This window comes from Thermothelomyces heterothallicus (assembly GCF_042370625.1).
Source record: "Thermothelomyces heterothallicus CBS 202.75 unplaced genomic scaffold P884_scaffold_44, whole genome shotgun sequence".
In the NCBI taxonomy this organism is placed as follows: Eukaryota; Fungi; Ascomycota; class Sordariomycetes; order Sordariales; family Chaetomiaceae; genus Thermothelomyces; species Thermothelomyces heterothallicus.
Window position 1 is genome coordinate 150,217 of NW_027192605.1, and position 21,581 is coordinate 171,797.

Sequence of the window (21,581 nt, forward strand, 5' to 3'; positions counted from 1 at the left end):
GGAAACTTAATATAATAGGTCTAGACCTAAGTCGTAGTATACTATAAATCTATAGGCCTAAAGACTAGATATAACCTAGCCTAGTTCCTTTAATACCTTAAGAGCGTCTTTTCTGACCCCTATAAGAAGATAGTTACCCTATTAGAGCTTGAGTTCCTATGATAGAGAGATAATAAGCCATTCTCTACCTTTATTATTTGGTTCGAGGTGAAACTCTCGAAGGTAGGTAGTCTTCTTTAGAACGATAAGATATACCTAATTAAACTATAGTAATATCTCTCTCTAAGACTTAAATATATAGCTATTAGATAAGGAATTCTCTAAGATAATTATATAATAATAATAGAGAGATATTATAAAATTATAATAGACCTTAAGGCTCTCTGCCTAGGCAATAGATACTAGTAGATATAAAGACGATAGGCAACGTCTAAGCTATAGAGAGAGAAGGATATCAATAGGGATATGCTAATAATAGGTATTAACTTAGTATAAACCAACCTATAGAAGAAGGGTCCTAATAAGGACTAACCAAGGGGATATAAAGGAGATATCCTATAGGCAAAATAGGTTAGTTAGGAGGTATATATAGTATAATAGGTAGCTAGAGTATATATCTAGTATAGATAGAAGGGCTACTTTATTACTAAATATAAATATACCTCTATTAGAAGACTAGTATAGTAGGACTAGCTAAGGGTTAATATCTATTCTCTAGAGGCTAAAGAAGAAAGAGAGGATAGTAACTAGTCTAATAAGGAAGATAAGGAATAGGGAAAAGAATAGCCCCTAAGCAAAGTCTCGTAAAGGGGCTAGAAGACTATAACTACTAGGAAAGTAAGTTTATAGAGATTAATAGAAGAATAGATAAACCCCCTTTTTTTATTCTAGTCTTCCTTAACTCTATTAGCTTTATAAATGCTTAAGTAGATAGTAGATATTCTAGCTATAGTATTATTAATAAAAGGATATATTAGAAGCTTAGACTTAAGCAAATTAGTTTATTAACCCTTTATACCCTTAGTATTATAATAGGGGTATATCCTAATTAGAAAATCACTTAAATAGTCTATATTATAATAGATATTAATAGATAAAAGAGTTAGGCTATATTCTATATAGTCTCTAAATTAATATAGGACGTTATATTAGGCCTTCTATAGATAGAATATTAGAAGGTTAAACTGGACGTAAGTACCGGTATCCTAGAGATCAGGGCGTAGTTAGGACTATTTGTTCAGGAAGTCTCCCTATAGACTAAAAAGATAAGAATCTCCTAAATTATAGGTATAGTTTTTATAGGCTTAGTTTAGAGAGTATAGAAAAGGAAGACTTCTGATACCTTCCTAATTATAAGTATCTAGGAAATAATAACTATCTTAGAATCAAGGTATAAACTTAATAGGGGTATAAGAGAAAAGGGGAGTAGCTACTTAAAACTAGAGGTAACTCTATTAGAGGAGCTTTATAACTTTACTAACCTCTTTAATAAGGAGAAGGCTAGTAGTTTACCTCCTTACTATAGCGCTACCGACCACTATATCAAGTTAAAAGAGGGTCCTAATAATAAGATTCCTAAACTCCCTTAGGGACCCCTCTATAATATGCCATAAGATTACCTATTAAAGGTCCGGAAATAGGTCATTAATCTGTTAGATAAGGGATAGATTTAGGCGAGTTCCTCTTCGGCTGCTACTCCCATCCTTTTAGTAAAGAAGGTAGACAGGGGATAGAGATTCTATATAGATTACTAGGCCTTAAATAAGATTATAAAGTAGGATTAATACCTACTTCTATTAATTAAGGAGACTCTTCGCTCCTTAGCTAGGGCTCGGTAGTTTATAAAGCTCGATATTAGGGTAGCCTTCTACCGTATCTAGATCGTAGAGGGAGATAAGCATTTAATAGTATTTTAAACCTAGTTTAGACTCTTCGAGTGGCTAGTCTACCCCTTTAGATTAGTAGGTATACCTATAACTTTCTAATAATATATTAATAATACCTTTAGCCTAACACTTAGAGACTTTATAATAGTATACCTTAATAATATCTTAATATATATAGTAAGTAGTAGAAAGGACTATATAAAATAAGTTAGGGAAGTTCTCTAGAGACTATAAGTAGTAAGGTTGGCTCTTAACTTTAAGTATATATTTGCTATAAAAGAAGTCAAATACCTTAGCTATATTATTAAGGCTAGTGCCTAAGTCTATCCTAACCCTAAGAAGCTTGTTACTATCTATGATTAGGAGGTACTATAGAAAGTTCAAGGAGTATAGAGTTTCTTAGGGTTTGCTAACTTCCACCGTAACTTTATCCCTAACTTCTCCGAGATAACCGCGCCCTTAATACGATTAACCTATAAGAACACCCCGTTTTGGTAGGGAAAGGAGGAGTAAGAGGCCTTTGAAGCCCTTAAGATAGCCTTTATCTTAGAGCTAATCCTAGTATAATAGGACCCCGAGAGGGAGATAGTTCTTAAGGTAGACTATTCTAGGATAGCCCTTAGTAGATACCTTTCTTAATAGGGAGAAGATAGGGTTCTATATCCTATAGCCTATTATTCTATAAAGTTAACCCTAGCCGAAAGGAATTATATAATCTATAATAAGGAATTACTTATAATTATCTTCTACTTAAAGGCTTAGTTAGTAGAGCTTTATAGTATTATAGCCCCTTTCTAAATCCTAACTAACTATAAGAACCTCGAATATTTTACCTAGCTCTATCTAATTAGCGAACGATAAGCTTAATAGGCTAAGATACTCTCTTACTTTAACTTTAAGCTCCGATACCGTCCTAGATTATAGGCGTCTTATCCTAACGCCTTGTCCTATTATAAATAAGACTTCCCCAAAGATATATAGCATACTATATAACTTCTTCCTACTATCTAATTAGATACCTCTACTACCTTAGAGTTATTAGAAACATCTTACCTACCTAAGGGGAATAACATTTTTATAGATAGCTTGCTTATATCCCTCTAGGATAAGGGAGTTCTTAAGGATAAATACTATATATACTAACTTTAGGCTATCTAAGATAAGGCCTAGAAGTTCCCTGAAGAGGTAAATATAATATAAACCTAGATTATAGACTATTCTCTAAGTATATAAGGTACTCTTTAGTTTTAGGGGAGACTTTAGTTCCCTATATAGGAACCCCTTATTATTACTATCCTCTAATGAGTTTATAACTCCCTTATATTAGGTTACCTAGGGAGGAATAGGTTATTTAAGATGCTCTAATGAGACTATTATTAGGATCTTATATCCTCCGATACAAAGTGGTTTACAAGGAACTATTATATATACTAAAGGGCTAAGGTATTATAGTAACTATAATAAGGACTCCTCTAACCCCTACCTATTACCGACTACTTCTAGAAATAGATTTCTATCAACTTTATAGTCGACTTCCTAGCGTAAGAGAAGAACTTACCCCGTTACCTTATAGTAATCACTGATTAGCTATCGAAATATATCTAACTCGAGGCTATATCTTCGATAGGGGCTAAAGTATATACGCTCTAGTTCCGGGATATATAATAGCGGTTTTATAGGTTTCTAATATAGATTATTACCAACTACAGCTCGGACTAGCTTAGCTAATTCTAGACTTCTCTCTATAAGATTATCGGGATCGAATAGTTACTATTAATAGCCTATTACCCCTAAATAGACAGAGGTATAGAATATATAAACTAGGAGGTATAGACTATCCTATAGATTGTCGTTTCCTTTGCTTAATATAACTAGCCTAAACATCTTCTAGTATACTAGCTTATAATTAATAACTATAACCTAATAGTAACTAGAACGAGTATAAGTTACCTCCTCTATAGCTATAATATAAGTCTTATCTAGTTTACTAACCTCCTAGATACTCCTGCTTCGACCCTATAGGGAAGGGCTATTAACTTCCTATACTACCTAAAAGAAGGTATAGAGTAGACCTAGGCTACTATTATATACGTATAGTAGCGCTAGTAAGAGAATGTTAATCGATCTTGATATCTAGCTAAAAGGTTTAAGGTAGGGGATAAAGTATAGTTATCCTTATATAATATTAAAACTAACTACCTAAGCTAGAAACTTAACTAGGTTAATACTAAATATAAGGTAGTAATAGTACTAATACTACTAACTATCACTTTAAATATTCCTTAGGGCCTATACCCTACCTTTTATATTAACCTAGTTAAGTATATTATATCTAACCTACTCCTATTATAATATATATTAGATACCTACCCTAGCCTAGTATTAGTACTCTTATAGGATAGACTACTAGAAGAAGAATATAAGGTAGAAGCGATCCTTATAACTAGGAACGCGAGGGGGAGAGGGAACCGCTATAATATACTAGTAAAGTAGAAGGGATATAACACCCTAACTTAGGAACCACTAGAAAACTTAGAGAATACTAAAGCACTTGACGCTTTCGAATAGGAATAAGGAGATATCTACCTAAACGATAGGCTAGTTATAAGGAGAAAGCGTAGAGGAATATATAAGCAAATGATCTAAAATTTCTATATATATAGGCAAACCTAGGGCAGATAGGTAGCGACTATATTATAAATATACTAACCAAGCTAACTATAAAACAAACATATATAATAATAACTCGCTATATACTTACTCCTTATCCTCCCCTAAATACTTAATCTCCTCCTCCTCCTTTACTATATCTTTAGGAGCCGTAAGGGTAGGCTCCTTACGGTCATAGACCAGGCGTGGTATACGCTTAGTTAGGGAGCTAGAACATCGGGCATAGGTATAGTTAAAGTTAATAGGGACAGGTATAGGGCGTATAGTAGTAGTATAGTAGGCCTAGGATATAGGTAAAGGTATACCTAAGATATAGGTAATAAAGGTAGCGTTAGTATTAACTAAAGTCGATATATTCCTATTTATATACTATATCTAGTATAGTATATTATCATTTTATACTATAGTATGGTATATAAGCTACCTAATAGCTTATAGGGTAAGGGTAGGGTCGGAGGTAGCAGAGAGGGTATAGCTATAATAGGAGGGGGTATAGGGGAGCGTAACTATAGTATAGTTATTACTATAGTAATAGGAGTTAATAGCCTAGGCAGAGGAGAAGGCAAGTTAGGTAGGGGAATAGTTAGCCTATATAGCCTCTATAATTATAGTAAAGGAATATACTAAGGTAGTAAATATAGGTATAAGGACTACCTTATATATACTATAGTTTATAGTCTTTAGCTAGGAAGAAGTCTTTAAGGCTATACCCTTATTATAATAGTATATAATCTTATGGATACCTATATATAAATATAGATTATTTACTTATAATTATAGGTCCTAAATGTAAAGATCATAGGTAGAATAGTATATTATATAGGATATACTATAACTAAGGATATATATAATATTATTACCGCTTAGAATATAGTAAATATAATTAAGATAATATTATATCTTCTTGGGTAGGAGTTTAAACTCCTTATTAGAGGAGTCGCCCTTAATAGCAAACCTATTAAGGGAAATGTTCTAGTTCTTATACTAAAAGTAAGTAGTTAATAGGGACCTAGGATATATATACCACGACTATAGTTAGGAAAATAGAGGGAAGACTTATACTATAATCTTTATTCTTATTACTACTAGGATAATAGCTATTACTACTACTACCAAGTAAGCTAACGGTAGTCGACATTCTAAATGAAAAAAAAAAAAAATTTTTTAGGGGTATAATATAGGTATAGGCAGTAGAATAGTATATAGGTAGGCAGAGGTAGGGGGGGAGTATATAGGTTATAAGAAAGAAGAAGTAAGAGGAGGAGGGAGAGAGAGAAAGAATTTATAAGCGTTTAGAGGGTAGGTCTAGGAGGGAGTATATAGGACCTAAACAAAGACTAGGCCCTACTTTAGACTCGAATAATGACCAGGACCTATATAATATCAAAATAAAGACTAAGACCTATATAGGACCTAAACAAAGCCAGACCGTATATATAGACCGCCGGCACGCGTAGGACCTATCACTATAGTGATACTAGGTAGACCTACCTAAGCATCTGACTAGGAAAAGAGGGGGGGTATATTACAGGCCTAGGCTCTACCTAGGCTAATCGATAACGAGTTATACCCGGTTTCGGACCGGACCTATATACGTTTATAGGGCGTTTATAGGGTACGTGCTTAGGACCCGGTTAGGCTCTAACCTGACACCTAACCGGGCCCTAACCGGAGTATATATATACCCCCTATATTAGGAAACGGAACCCCTTTTGGCACCTATACTTACTTTCTCCTCTTTCTTCCCTTAAGGTAGTTAAATAAAACATTGTATGTTTATCTGTAGTTGTTATAAGGCTAGTATATTATAATAAGCTAGATAATCTAAAATAGTTTAAACTATTACTCTAGAGTCTAATAATTAAAGGTATCTTTCTAAAACTAATCTAATATATAAGAGTATTATATTTAAACCTCTAGATAGTATATAAAGAAGTTAAAATATTAGTACTTTCTAAGAGGTTTTATATCCTTCTTTATAAAGAAGAGTTAATTAACTAGATTCTTAATAGCTAAGATAGATATTAGTTAGCCTTAGATATTAAGTTAATAGATAGTTTAAATAAGGAAAGCTTCTTCTACATTTAATAGGCATTATTTTAGCTCTCTAGAAGCTCGAATACTCTTATACTGACTAGAAAGACGGTCTATAAATATTAATCGGGGTATTCTAAAGAGGATAGTAGCTTATTAAATACTAGGGATATCTTTCCGTTTGAGCGCTTGGATTGTGGCTTAGATACGGCCTTCCTGATCAAGATTTGAGTTAGCTATTGTTAAAAAGATAGAGTAGACTTCGAATATTGTAAGAAAAGAGGAATTTGTGGTAAACTGGCTTGCGATGTTGACAGCTTGGTAGTGTACGTTTAGGAGCTAAAATTGGTGGAGATTTGGTGGCTGAATTTGGTATGTGGCCGACATGGGTATGATTGACGTTAGTTAATACGTGTCTCGGGGTCGGGCATGCCGTTTTCTGATTCCTCAGCCGGTCCCCACCGGGCCCACCGCTTTATCCAAAATACGAAAGCTTCTTGGCAAACCCACCTTGTTCCTCGTCCCGAGGCTCCAGGTACCGGACGCTCAACCGCGAGGTCGACTGTTCTTGATAAATACCGGTCAGGGCTCGCTCCTCCGTCCCCTCCCCTCCTTCTCTTCCCCTCGTCAATGCACTGCGAGACTCATTCCGCCACGCCGCATGGGCTCTCCCGGCTCTCCCCCCTGCCCTCCCTTTTTTGTGGCATTGCTCGAACCGCGCGTCGCGTCGCCCGCCGCCGGTGCTTCTCCGGCACCCCTATCGCCGAGCTCTGCTTTCCTCGTCGCTCGCCGATGGAGATTTCTCAGATTCGCGCTCTTTATCGGCTACAGCTTTTGGCCGAGTCTCATTTTGCCTAGAGCGGTTGCGATCTCGCTCGCTCTCGCTCGCGACACAGAAGTCGTCCTCCCTCTCCTCTACCCAGCCAAGTCGCCTCCGTTCGCCCGTGCGGCCGACCTTGCGCGTCTGCCTGGTTAGTTCCCTGTGCGATTCGCAATAGATACCGAATCTGACCAGTCGCGAAAATGCCGTAGGTATCGCCTACGTCCAATGCAGACGCACCGGGAGGCCTCCTCTTGCTTGGCGCATCGTCGAACATGTCTCCACCCCTACCTCTCCACCAAAGTCTTCCGCAAGAATTGGCTCGCCAAACAGCTTAGAGAGAAGGCGGACACTATGCCTGGCGGCTCTTCCGACACCGCGCAGAGTCCACGCAGCGCCGCCTCCAGCCTCGGGACTGAATCACAGCGGTAGTCCGATAGCTACTACCCTTCTCCGCCCAACGATCGTCGCGAAGACAACGACCAGACGAGTGACCCAGAACGCTATCATTCGCCGGTTCCAGACGGCAGAGGAGAGCAGGATGAGGATGGTCCCGTCGTGGCGCCGCAAACTCAGGACGATAAGAGCAGCAACGATCTCGAGCTGGCTGATGCCGAGCCACGCCCCCGGTCCCAGAGTCCATACAGCGCCGGATCCAATCGTGGGGCTGAAACTCGGCAGAGGTCGGATCGCTGCCGCCTCTCTCAGCTCCATGATCACTATGACGGCAGCAGTCAGACGAGCGACCCAGAACAACGTGATCCTTTGGTGTCGGGCGACAGAGAAGAGCAGGATAAAGAGGGCCAGGCCGTGGTGCCGTCGCAAGCACAGGAGACCATGGCTGACTTACCGAGGTTGTCCCACGATGGGAACAACGACCGTGAGCTGGCCGATGCCGAGCCGTTTGCCCAGTCATCCATACAGCCATCCGCCAGCCAACCTCGGGCTCACGTTCAGCGTTTTCTCCGTCGTCGTCGATATCGCGATACCGATGATAGGGAGGACTATTATCCTACGGTAGGCAGCGACGCTGAGCACGACGAGAAGGATGATGTTGTCCGGCCACCGCGCCGCAAGCGCCGTAGGGTGAGCACTATCATCGTTGCAGCCGGCGGAACGGCCTCTCAGCGGCGGACTCGTCCGGATCGCGGCAACTCTTCATCGAGAGAGGCTCGCGGGTCGTCCCAGCGCCCGATGCGCCAGGGTAAGCCCGGCACTACCTGCCCGACGTCGTCACGAGAACCCACCCTGGAAAGGGGCCCTGAGACGGACGGAGACGCTGCCGCGACATTCGAGGAATGGCCCCTTGGGAACGCGGTCCTCAAGCGCGTTACAGTGGCCGGTTCGCCGCCTACTTTCATGGTGCAGTTCATCTGGGACCCGTGTGCAAATCATGGAAGAGGGCACGAGATTACGGAGAATCGAAGCGCCATTCTCTCCGCCCAGAAGCACCGCCCGGCGAGATAGAGGAGTATACCGGCCACGAGAAACCAGAATCCATCAGCCGATTCAGATTCGACTTCAACTTCGCGGAGGACAAGATACACGCCAGAGGACGATACGAAGATCTGTCAGCTGAAGGACCAAGGCCTGTCTTGGCCCGCGATCGCCAAGCAGTTCCTAGGGCGTACCGCCGGGGCCATTGAGGTGAGGTACCACACCAAACTGAAGGCCGCGGATCCCTCACGAATAGGGACTCAGCACGTGTGTGATCTCTCTCGGGAGCCCTCGGCAGAGGTTGATGGCTTTGGCGAGGAGGAAGAGTGGGAGGTAGAGGAGATTTGTAGCGACAGGGAGCTGGATGATAGCCGCCTGGAACTGCTTGTGAAGTGGAAAGGCGGCGAGGAGACATGGGAGCCTTACGAGAACGTGGCCGAGATAGAGGCGCTTGACAGGTATGAGCGCCTTCATGGCCCGATTAGTGTAAATATTGTCTGAGGTTTCCCTCGACTTGGTGATGACCTATGATCCAATGTTTTATTCTTCCCTCTGAACGCACGACTTGCCTTTGAAATGCCACATGGATCTCCCATCACATGCGGGATCGTCGTTAGAGATGATTTGATCGCCGTGGAAGAAGAGTTGAGAAGATAGCTGAGAATGGTCCTGCCAAAGAACGCAGCCCAAACGGTTGCCGAGTTGCAGAGCGAAAGAATGGGGTGCACTTCACAGTCAAAGATGATCGCACAACAGACGGAGGTTCAGATGATCGCACAACAGACGGAGGTTCGAGCAGATGATGTTTCTTTGGAAAGCAAGTGCTTTATGCCGTCCTTACTAAATTGACGATTTGCCGTCATTACAGATTGCCTGCCTCTTCGGCACTAATATTATCGCCATTCTTGGCCATGATAGCATCCAAATCCGCTTTGTTCCACAAAGCCCTGCGGGCACATATTCCTAATGTTCCTATAACCATTTTTTCTTGACTCTTTTTTTCTCTCGATAAGCCGCCTGAGCTGCTACCGACTCTTCTTGATCAACCATATTCGACAGTAACGATGAACTACAGTGATAGTATCGAGGGGGTCGACAACCAAGATGCCGACGACCAGCCGAAGACCAACCTCTGGAAAGACGTCCGGGACTAGGCAACGTCCAATAACATCATGGCGCCGCGAGAGCCAGCGCCGGTCGTAGTATGCCCGATTTGCCACGACCAGCTTGTCATCTCCTGTCTCCCATGCCCTGACTTTACCGACGACGGCGACCTCTCCAACAGTTGTGGCGCCAGGCTCTTTGTATACGGGCACCTGGTATGTAACAACTGCTATCCGAGAGTCGTTGAATCTTGTTACCATAATCCATAGGAGGTGTTAAGATGTCCGGTCTGCCGCTACGAACCTTACTTTCCCGCTGAGGACTGCCGGCATATGCTGAGAGCCCTTCACATCCCATACGACGAAGCCGACCGCGGTTACTTCCGTATATTCCTCTCACAATAACCGAAGGTGGATAGCACCTAGAGCGGTGTAACGCATGCTCTGGCGAGCGGTATATGGCCATGGTGGGGGCGGCAGCGGAGCGGCTAGGCGTTGCGCCCCTTCGGTGGTCCGACCTCCTGCGGGGGAGAGGGGACCAGTTGGCTCGGGGGCTGACCCCTGAGGAGTCAAGCGCTCTCGAGAGCCTGCGGTTGATGTGGAGGGGACGACAGGACGGCTGGTCGGACGAGTGGACCGTGCCTGGGTTGGGCTTGGCTGGGGACGTGTGAGGCAGGACGGGGCGGCGGACTCTTGGTCGTTTACTTACAGCGACCGGCACGCACCGCCAGACGCTCAAGGGGTATCGCGATGCGGTCTTCGGTTTGACGTTCTCGCCGGACGGGAAGACGATAGCGTCGGCCTCAGACGACGGGACGGTACGGCTCTGGGATGCGGCGACCGGCACACACCGCCAGACGCTCGAGGGGGATCACAGTCCGGTCAACGCATTAGCCTTATCGCCAAAATCCTGCGGCTGAGGAACATTGGCCAAACTGCCATCATCGAAAGCCGCAACTACTAAGGCTCCGAGCTCTCACGGTCCTCAGCCTCTGGGACATCTACCAGGTCTAAATAATCTCGACGAGCTAACCTCGTTTCCCAGTCATTCAAGACTTTTCGTTCCCACTTGTCCCTATAGATGTGAAACACGGGGATGGCGAATTCTGTGTCGACACGGACTCTGTTCTTCGAGTCGCCGAGAATCGGCAAAACGTTGGTTTCACCATCCGAACCATCCGACAGCAGGAAAGCCCAAAGCCTTCCTTTCTGCTCACTTGTGAGAGCGTATATGCGGGTCGTCACGTTGTGACGGCAGGAATGGAAATAAACCTCTTGTGACTATGAGCTTTGTTAGCTTTTCGAGATCGATTTCAAATGGCATATACAGGACCCACGTTAGTGCTAGACTCCCCTCGGTCGAAAAGCACGACCCCTCCTAGGATCCGGTTCTCGGCCCAGTATCCAACCATGTCGGCTATACCTTCAGGGTAATGTTCGTGCCCTGTGAAGTCGAAATGGAAGAAGAGGGTCGCAAAGGGCTCCGGGTCAGGGCAGTAGTCTGGCCCGATATAACGGTTGGGGGGCTTCCAAGTCTTCCACTCGTCATGCACTCCCAAATCCCCCAACTTGTGGAGCATAACGGCCAACTGGTGCACTGCGACTGCAACCATCTCGAGCAGTCTCATTTTGAAGGCAAGGGAGCCAATAGCTGCTGTGACATAGGAATGCAAGAGCTGGGCAAGAGGCAAAACAGTCAACAAACTGTCCTCGCTCGGACGACACCGCGCACGATTGGCTTTTCCCACGTACTTTTTCATCCATGCTCAAGACGTCAATGCTGAACGAAGAGTGGAACTCGGCCATCCTCTCCCATGCCCCGGGACAGAGCTTATCGTGGTTGTCGCGAAAGACGGGATGTTCGCGGTCGATGCCCCATCCTGCCATATCCCCAGCTACTTCGACGAGGGGGAACCCATCGATGATTTGCGCGTATGTCACCTGGGCCAGTTCTGTAGAGAGAACACGGCGCAAAGCCCGCTCAAAGACGTCGCGGTGACGCTGCGGAAGGCCAGATACGGGCGACTTGATGACAGCCCGAGATTCGGCAGCCAGACGCGCAATCTCCCCCGCTTTCCAGTCGGTAGGCTGGGCCATGGCAATCGATAAGCGCCTCAAAGCGCGAGGAGGTAAGCAGCAAGCCTGATTTAATTGCCGCAGGGGAACAAGGCGTGTGCTGTAGAGTTCTTGATAGATGGAGCATAAGCAGTGGTGACAGACCTGATGGGTGGGTGAAATGAAGGAGGGAAATCAGGCAAGATGATTTTGGAGCAGGGGAATCGGTAGTTTATAATGATTCAGCCCCCAAGTCGACCTGCCAATTAGCCGTTTCTGATTGGCTGCCGGCCGTTGACGGGGTCGGCCTGAGCCAACAAGGCACACTAAAGCCAACGACGCACTACCAACCAGCCTGCTGCCATGAAACCTAGTTATTTCAGGTTCAGCCGCGGCTTGTTTTACCCACTCGAAGTCGGGCCAACAACGGGACAACGCCACCCCCCCAAGGGATACGATGGGGGTGTGATTTGACTAGGTGTGTGACCGAGTCTTATTAGCCCCGACCCGGTCACTCAAGGAGTCAAAGGGTCCGGACTGCGTGATCTATTTTTAACCCTTGGTTCTGGATAGGACGTGAAGGAAAAGAAGGGGCTGAAACCCTCAGAATAGGGCCTCGAAAAAAGCCCACCTCCAACCATCTCAACTAGGTAGGAGCCGGGCACGTCGGCCGTGCATGCCGGTCACTTGAAACAAGCGCTTGCCGCTGGATAGGCCGTAGCGGTTGTGGCCCTGAGACAATCACAATTCATTCATGAAGTATTTTGGTCCGGGAATTCAACCTTTAAAGGATAAAGCTTGCCTGCTTTGTGAAGCTGTGTTAAGAACCAGCGCTGGTCTCCGTTTACTTCTACGATCCCCTTCCTGCTAAAAGCGAACAACACTTAGAAGTCTCCCCCTGTCTTCAAGTATTCTCTCTCTCTCTCTCTCTCTCTCCCTCTCTCTCTCCCTCTCTCTCTCTCGCGCGCGTGCGCGCGCGCTCTCTGTCTCCTCTTACTACGCTCCTGCTCTCCCTTCTCTCTCACCTAAAGCTTTTCTCTTTGGGCAAATATCACAATGTCGGGCCACACCTCTTCCGCTTCATCACCCTTCAACGGCACCATTGGGCATTTACGCATTCTTACCGACCCTACTGGAGTCATTGTCAACCCTTTCTCCCCATCGCCCGGCTACGTCAATCTGGATCCGAACAACCTTGACTTCAAGACGCTGAAAGCTGTTCTTCATCTTGGTATGAGTATGCTCGAATCACCGAGAGGTGAGCAAATTCTGGTCGAGATAGGGCAAAATGCCGTCAACTACAATCGCCAGCGAAACCTCCCATGTCTCTACTCAGACAATGTCAACAATATCCCAAACTATCTCCGCTACTTCCTGAGAACCGTCCGTGGAGACTTCTACAACGTGTACTTGACACACGCAATGCGATTTCAGGGCGAAGGGAAGGGCCAGGGCGCCCTTTGGGGCAACAATTTTCGGGACTATCGACCCAAAACCCACGGCCGCATCAAGTTCAACAGAATGGTAAGCCTGGAATTTGTCTCAACGAGGCGACGGCTCCGATCAACCGTCAAGTTGATGCCCCGACTTCTAACCAGCAATGACTATTACTGTACCATAGGTCATTGAAAATCTTCGACACGTAGCCGTCATCGCCCACGACCTCAGAGGCAGACAAGACCCGGTAAGCGTGGCACGCTACGAAAACGCCATGAAGAACTTTGAGGTCGGCTCGTTCTTGATGGGTATCACAGTTGCACACGAGATAGTGCACAAATGGGTGCGCTATCTCCTCGGCCCTGCGAACGCTGGCACGCCCCCACACATTTCATTTCCCGGCACGGCTTCCGGCAATCGCGGAGAGTCGGGCTGGTACTGGGAATCGAGATTCCTTGGTGGCGGCAAGCTCGAGAACGTCGAGGACCAAGCCAATCCGTTGGGATGGCGGCAGCTCGGCAAGCTTTATCTGGTCAGGGAAACGGCCCAGGGACAGATGGGCAGGGAGCTATCCCGCCGCTATATTCAGGACATACTGAGTTTTAGTGAGTTTCCGCAGCCCTTGCACCTCTGGATAATATACTCGCTAATCAACTATGTTGTGCTTCCGAGCAGGGTTCGAGGGACCTGCCAGGCCCGCGACAAACTCAGTTGAACAGAGGGCGGAGCTGCTGGGAAAGCCGATGGCGAGGGTGAGGCTCGAGAACCTTCCAGCGGGCATTCCCATCAACGTTGCGCCGGAGGAAGACTCCCAGGGCCGAATCTCCTCCGCGATCCTCGACCCCATCAACCGGATGGCAGCGCATAACGTGCGGGTGTCTGCACCGATCCGGCCGTCGGTGGTCGCTGCGTAAGTGGGGAGGTACCCGTTTAGGTAAAATGCTATGAGTTAGGCGTGAATATATAAGGAGGATAGATTGCATTTTGGTGTCGTACCGCTCTGTCCAATGTTCACAAAATTATGCGTCAGAATAGAATGATTCCTTGTTCGTTACAGCCATTAGAGACTACTAGACGATGTGCAAACATCTATAACTGTAACGGTCCCAGGCAGTATATTGCAACTAGCTGGTGACGACTTTACGAGTACGCTAATCTTGAGGAGAGAAGAGAAGAGAGAGAGAAACATTCCAGCGTCACAATCTTCGTATGTCCCGATGGGGCCGTAGGTCGCGTAGTGGACCTGGCGCCGTCGTCAGAGGTAACGAGTCAGGAGTAGCGTCAGGAGCTCAGCCGAGGGTTGCCGAGGCCAACCTTGGGCTCAGCCCGTTACAATACCCCCCTCCTCTCCCCGGTTGTTAATCGTAATCTGTGTCTAGGAAGGCGCTAAGTGGTTTCTATGTTAGTTATATTTATTTTGTCTACTTGATTAGTACTTAGCAGCCTCTCTCTCTCCTCTTTATATTAAGGATCTCTTCAACGAGCTATTCTTATTCTCTAGTATCCTCAGCAATGATGGCTAGGGGCTGCGTATTATCTTAGACCTACGATAGTAGAGAGTCGTCGGCTGCTCTCTTCAATAGGGAGATATAGAAAACAGAGTGAATTCTAGGAGGGGAATTGAGCCGGTAAGAATACAAGCTAACGTATCTTATAAGCGAGTCGTATATATAAGCGAGTCGTACAGTCTCCACCACTCTACAAGAACTATCCTCGATTACAACGTAACAACATTAGGAACCAACTACAATTACATCAGAAACAGCTAAATCAGACCCTTCTGCAACCTCCTAGCACGTACAGGCATTATGGCCAGGCTTGCCACACACACCACAGCACCGAACCTTCGTACGACCCCCCCCCTTTTGCACCACCACTATCCTGCTCCTTTTCCTGCGCCACCTCCCCCACCACGGCTTTCTAGTCAAGTTGATCCTTTGCATCTTGTACTGCAAGCGATCCTCCAAGCTGTACGCGTGTTCTTTTTGCTCTCCGGCGCTTGCTTAGTGCCTCGTTGGCCTTGCGGAGCGAAGCGTTCTCTGCACGAAGGAGAGCCACCTGGTGCATCACAGCCGTTATACTCTTGGCAAGCTGGTCCAAAGCAGCCAACATTGACGTCGGGGAGCTATTTTGATGGTTGGCAATGCGAGTCTTGATGAGCGTTGACTGCGAGGTCGCTTCTCGAGGGTTGTGTGGTGTCTGGAAGACCCAAGGTTGTGGTGTGCCGGCCCGCGAGTTCAGAGGTATTGGCGTACGAAGCCGTATATCCAGCTTAGAAAGCACCCTCTCTGGATCATAGGGCACTAGGCCAGACCCTGCAAAGCCACCTTGGATATTCTTCCCTGTCATCGAGGCAAAGAATGCCTCGCGGAAGGCACAGAGAAACTCGAGCTTGCTCACGTGGGTGATATATATCCGCATCAAGTCCTCGACCTGGCGACTATACGCCTTCTTCAGCGGCCCAAAGCAGCTGATATCGAGTGGCTGGAGTTTATAAGAAGAGTACGGAGGTATATAGAGCGTGATAATGTTATTTTGCTAGTAGTAGAGCTCGAACTCGGTCGAGTGGTGGCTCTCGTGGCCATCGAGGATCAATAACTGGCACTTGCCCTTTGCCCGGGGCGCTATATAGTAGTCGAAGTACTTGATCCAATCTAGGCCCATAGCATTAGTAGTCTAGCCATTATCAGTAGTTATGATACGCTAGTCAGCCAGGAGGTTACACTCGGTATACTAGTTAGTAAGGTAGTACTATATAGCCAAGATAATAAACGGAGGGATGGCCTAGCCAAGTGCATTAACGCCCTAGATTACTGTCGCCTATTCGCGGTTACTAGGCTAAGCTAGCTTTACCTTACTACAGCCATCCAAGGTTATAACCACCATACTATTATAGGCCTAGGCTATACCCGGGCTAGACAATGCCTAGGTTTTACCAGGCACTAGAATAGACCTACCCCGCCTTACTTACCTATACCCTATAGGTCTATAGAGCGTTCGTTACTCGTTTATAACTCGTCCGGTAGACATATAGCCAAGGCCCGGTTAGGGCCCGACTTAGAGCCTAACCAGGCCTTACCTAGGTTATATATATATATATTAGTTAAAAAGTACTCCTCTATATAACTCTTATATTCTTCCTCTTTTCCTTCTTTAAAGTAGTTAAATAAAACATTATATACTTATCTATAGATATTATAAGGCTAATATATTACATTTTAACTACCTTTTACTAGTAGTAATTCCTTAAAGGAGTTATTAATAATATAGTTATAGTAGATTTAAAAGTATATAGGCCTTTAAGCTTAGTAGAATTATAAGAGCTTATCTACTCCCTTTAAGTAGTAATAGAATAGTAGAATACTATAATTAATACCTTTTAGGTATTCTAAACCTAACCTATCCTAACCCCTAAGTTAGCTAGGGTGCCCTTTAAAGCTTAATAGCTATAATAGAAGCGTCTTCTAACTAGATAACCTTTTAACAGTAAAAAGGAACTCTTTATAGTATAGAAGAGTATAATAGAATATATCCTTATAGCTAATAGAGATTTTATCGGCTCTAATTATAACTAATAGATCTTTATTTAGAGAAACCTTATATACTAGGTATAGACCTAAGTTATAGCCTACTATAAATCTATAAGCCTAAAAGTTAGGTATGACCTAACTTAGTTCCTTTAATATCTCGAGAGTATCTTCTCTAACCCCTATAAGAAGATAATAGCCTTATTAGAACTAGAATTCTTATAATAGAAAGATAATAACCTGTTTATTACCTTTATTATTTGGTTTAAAGCTAAGCTATTAAAGGTAGATAGTCTCCTTTAGAATAATAAGATATACCTAATTAAATTATGATAATACCTCTTTCTAAAATTTAAATATATAGTAGTTAGATAAGGAATCCCTTAGGATAATTATATAATAGTAATTAAGAAATATTATAAGATTACTATAGATCTTAAGGCTCTTTAGCTTAGTGATAAATATTAATAAATATAAAGGTAATAGGTAATACCTAAACTATAGAGAGAGAAAGATATAGAAGAAAATATACTAATAACTAGAATTAACTTATCCTATATTAACCCTTAAAGGAAGGGACTTAATAAGGATAAAATAGGAAAATGTAAGGGTAATGCCTTATAAGTAAAATAGGTTAGCTAGGAAGTATATTTAGCCTAATAGATAGCTGGAGTATATATCTAGTATAGGTAGAAGGGTTACTATATTATTAAATATAACTTTGCCCTTACTTTAAAGCTAGTATAGTAGAACTAATCGAGAACCGACATTAATACCTTAGAGGCTAAAGAATAGAAGGAAGATAACGACCTATCTAATAAAGAAGATAGGGAGTAAGGAAAAGAGTAGCCCCTAAGCAAAGTCTTATAAGGGGGCTAGAAGACTATAACTACCTAGAAGACGAGTTTATAGAGATTAGTAAAAGAATAGATAGACCTCCTTTTCTTATTCTAATCTTCTTTAACTTTACTAGCTTTATAAATGCTTAAGTAAATAGTAGACATTCTAGCTATAATATTATTAATAAGAGAATATACTAGAAGTTTGGAATTAAATAGATTAGTTTACTTACTATATATACCCTTAATATCATAATTAGGCTATAACTAGATTAGAAGATTACTTAGATAGCCTATATTATAATAGATATTAATAGCTAGGAGAGCTAGGCTACATTCTATATAGTCCTAGGACTTATATATAATATTATACTTAGCCTCCTATAGATAAAATACTAGGAAGTTATACTAGATATATATATAGGCGTTCTTAAAATCAGAATATAACTAGGATTACTTATTTATAAGATCTCTTTATAACTAAGATAGATAAGAATCTCTTAAATTATAGGTATAGTCTTTATAAGTATAGTTTAAAGGGTATAAAAAAAGAAGACTTCTAATACCTTTCTAGTTACTAGTATCTAGGAAATAATAGCTATCCTAGAACTAAGATACTAATTTAATAGAGGAAGTATAGGAAATAGGGACACCTAACTAGGGCTTAATATAGAGTTAGAGGTTACCTTATTAGATAAACTTTATAACTTTACTAACCTCTTTAATAAAGAGAAAGCTAATAGACTTCCTCTATACTATAATATAACTAATTATTACATTAAATTAAAGGAAGGCCTAGATAAAAAGATTCCTAAGCTCCTATAGAGGCCTCTCTATAATATACTATAAGATTACTTATTAAAAGTCCGAAAATAAGTTATTAGCTTGCTAGATAAAGGATAGATCTAAGCTAGCTCCTCCTTGGCTATTACCCCTATCCTCTTAATAAAGAAAGTAGATAGAGGATAGAGGTTCTATATTAACTATTAGGCGTTAAATAAGATTATAAAGTAAGATTAGTACCCCCTTCTACTTATTAAGGAGACGCTTTACTCCCTAGCTAGAGCTAAGTAGTTTACAAAGTTAGACGTCTAAGTAGCCTTCTATTATATCTAGATTATAAAGGGCTATAAGTAATTAATTGCTTCTTAGACCTAGTTTGGCCTCTTTAAGTAGCTTATCTATCCTTTTAGACTTATAGGTATACCTATAGCCTTCTAACGATATATTAATAATACTCTTAGCCTAATATTTAAAGACTTTATAATAATATATCTTAATAATATCTTAATCTATACTTTAGGTAGTAAGAAAGATTATATAAGATAGGTAAGAGATATACTTTAAAGGTTATAGAAAGTAAGACTTATATTAGATCTTAAGAAATACGTATTTACTATAAAAGAAGTTAAATACCTAGGCTATATTATAGAGGTAAGGGCCTAGATCTGCCCTAACCTTAAGAAGCTAGGTACTACCTATAAATAGGAGGTACTATAGAAGGTTTAGGGAGTATAAAGTTTCTTAAGGTTTGTAAACTTCTATTAAGACTTTATTCCTAACTTCTCTAAGTTAACTATAGCCTTAGTACGGTTAACTTATAAGAATACCCTATTCTAGTAGGGGACTAAGGAATAAAAGGCCTTTAAAGCCCTTAAGATAGCTTTTATATTAGAATCTATCTTAATATAATAGGATTCTAAATAGGAGATAGTACTTAAGGTAGATTACTCTAGGATAGCGTTAGGAGGATACTTATCCTAATAGGGAAAAGATAAGGTCCTATATCCTATAGCCTACTATTCTATAAAACTATCCCTAGTTAAGTAGAACTATATAATCTATAATAAGGAACTGCTTATAATTATCTTATACCTAAAGGCCTAGTTAGCTAAGCTTTATAGTATTACCACCCCCTTTTAGATCCTAACTAACTATAAAAACCTTAAATACTTCTCCTAGCCTTGTTTAATTAGTAAATAGTAAGCTTAATAGGCCAAAATACTCTCCCTCTTTAACTTAAAACTTCGTTACCAACCGGAATTATAAGCTTCCTATCTAGATACCTTATCTTACTATAAACAAGATCGCTCTAAAGATATATAGTATATAGTATAACTCCTCTCTACTATCTAGATAGATATAATAGGTACCTTGACGTTACCTAAAGCATCCTATCTACTAAAGGGGAATACTATTTTTATAGACAGATAGCTTATAGCCTTATAGGATAAGGGAGTTATCAAGGACAAATATTATATATATTAGTTCTAAGCCGTCCGAGACAGGGCCTAGAAATTTCCAAAGGAGGCGAACGTAATATAGACCTAGATTATAGATTATTCCTTTAATATATAAGGTACCCTTTAGTTCTAGAGTAGACTTTAGCTTCCTATATAGAAGCCATTTATAACTACCATTCTTTAATATATCTATAACTTCCCTATATTAGGCTACCTAGGGAGGAATAGGTTATTTAAAATGCTCTAATGGGACTACTATTAGGACTTTATATCCCTAGATACGAAGAGATTTACAAGGAACTATTATATATATCGAAGGGCTAAGGTTTTACGTTAACTATAATAAGGACTCCTCTAGCCCTTACCTATTACCGACCGCTTCTAGAAACAGATTTCTATCGATTTTATAGTTAATCTCCCTATATAAGATAAGAATTTACCCTAATACCTTATAGTAATTACTAACTAGCTATTAAAATATATCTAACTTAAAGCTATATCCTTAATAAGAGCTAAGGTATATATACTCTAGTTCTAGGATATATAGTAGCAGTTTTATAGATTCCTAATATGAATTATTACTAATCGCGGTTTAGATTAGCTTAGTTAGTTTTAGACTACTCTTTATAAGACTATTAGAATTAAATAACTACTATTAATAGCCTATTAGCTATAGATAGATAAAGGTATAGAATATATAAATTAGGAAGTATAGACTATCCTATAGACTATAGTTTCCTTTGCTTAATATAACTAGCCTAAATATCTACCTATATACTAGCTTATAATTAATAACTATAACTTGATAGTAACTAGGATAAGTATAAGCTATCTCCTTTATAGTTATAATATAAGTCTAATATAGTTCGCTAACCTACTAGACGCTCTTGCCTTAACCTTATAAGGAAGAGCTACCAATTTCTTACGTTACCTAAGAGAAGGTATAGAATAGACTTAGGCCGCTATTATATACGTATAGTAATATTAGTAAGAAAACGCTAATTATTCTTGATACCTAGCTAAGAGATTTAAGGTAAGGGATAAAGTATAGCTATCCTTATATAATATTAAGACTAACTACCTTAGCTATAAACTTAATTAGGTTAATACTAAGTATAAAGTAATCGCGGTACTAACGCTATTAACGATGACTCTAAATATTCCTTATAGCCTCTACCCTACCTTTTATAATAATCTTATTAAGTATACTATGTCTAACCTACTACCTTTGTAATATAGATTAGATTTCTAACTAGACCTAGTATTAGAACTTTCCTAAGAGGGACTACTATAGGAAGAATATAAAGTAGAAGCGATCCTTATAGCTAGGAATACCAGGGAAAGGGGAAATCGACGTAACGTACTAGTAAAATAGAAGGGATATAACACCCTAACTTAGGAACCATTAGAAAATCTAGAAAATACTAAGGCACTCGATACGTTCGAGTAAGAGTAAGGAGATATATATTATAATAATAGACTAGTTATAAATAGGAGGTAGGGAAGAGTACAAAAGCAAACGATTTAAAA

The 21,581-nt window shown here is 41.7% G+C and overlaps 5 protein-coding genes across 5 annotated transcripts; 4 read left to right on the forward strand and 1 right to left on the reverse strand.

Annotated features, from left to right (window-relative positions):
* Nucleotides 1–7,127: 7,127 nt before the first annotated feature.
* P884DRAFT_102758 (uncharacterized protein) lies at nt 7,128–8,626 on the forward strand. The gene is made up of 2 exons (XM_069437033.1): nt 7,128–7,561; nt 7,623–8,626. The coding sequence occupies exons 1-2, from the start codon at nt 7,252–7,254 to the stop codon at nt 8,429–8,431; spliced, it is 1,119 nt and encodes a 372-aa protein (XP_069293372.1). The 5' UTR covers nt 7,128–7,251; the 3' UTR covers nt 8,432–8,626.
* A 494-nt stretch (nt 8,627–9,120) lies between these two features.
* On the forward strand, nt 9,121–9,348 carry P884DRAFT_212790 (uncharacterized protein; the record flags this gene model as incomplete). The annotated part of the gene is made up of 1 exon (XM_069439170.1): nt 9,121–9,348. A coding segment is annotated over one exon (228 nt), but the record flags the coding sequence as incomplete, so codon positions are not given.
* A 1,312-nt stretch (nt 9,349–10,660) lies between these two features.
* On the forward strand, nt 10,661–10,870 carry P884DRAFT_212750 (WD40-repeat-containing domain protein; the record flags this gene model as incomplete). Its single annotated transcript, XM_069439167.1, has 1 exon — nt 10,661–10,870. A coding segment is annotated over one exon (210 nt), but the record flags the coding sequence as incomplete, so codon positions are not given.
* Nucleotides 10,871–10,910: 40 nt separating this feature from the next.
* P884DRAFT_212802 (uncharacterized protein) lies at nt 10,911–12,047 on the reverse strand (the record flags this gene model as incomplete). Its single annotated transcript, XM_069439173.1, has 3 exons — nt 10,911–11,231; nt 11,288–11,626; nt 11,703–12,047. The coding sequence occupies 3 exons, from the start codon at nt 12,045–12,047 to the stop codon at nt 10,911–10,913; spliced, it is 1,005 nt and encodes a 334-aa protein (XP_069293375.1).
* Nucleotides 12,048–13,061: 1,014 nt separating this feature from the next.
* Nucleotides 13,062–14,356, forward strand: P884DRAFT_212739 (uncharacterized protein; the record flags this gene model as incomplete). Its single annotated transcript, XM_069439166.1, has 3 exons — nt 13,062–13,529; nt 13,627–14,047; nt 14,118–14,356. The coding sequence occupies 3 exons, from the start codon at nt 13,062–13,064 to the stop codon at nt 14,354–14,356; spliced, it is 1,128 nt and encodes a 375-aa protein (XP_069293376.1).
* Between the last annotated feature and the right edge of the window lie 7,225 nt (nt 14,357–21,581).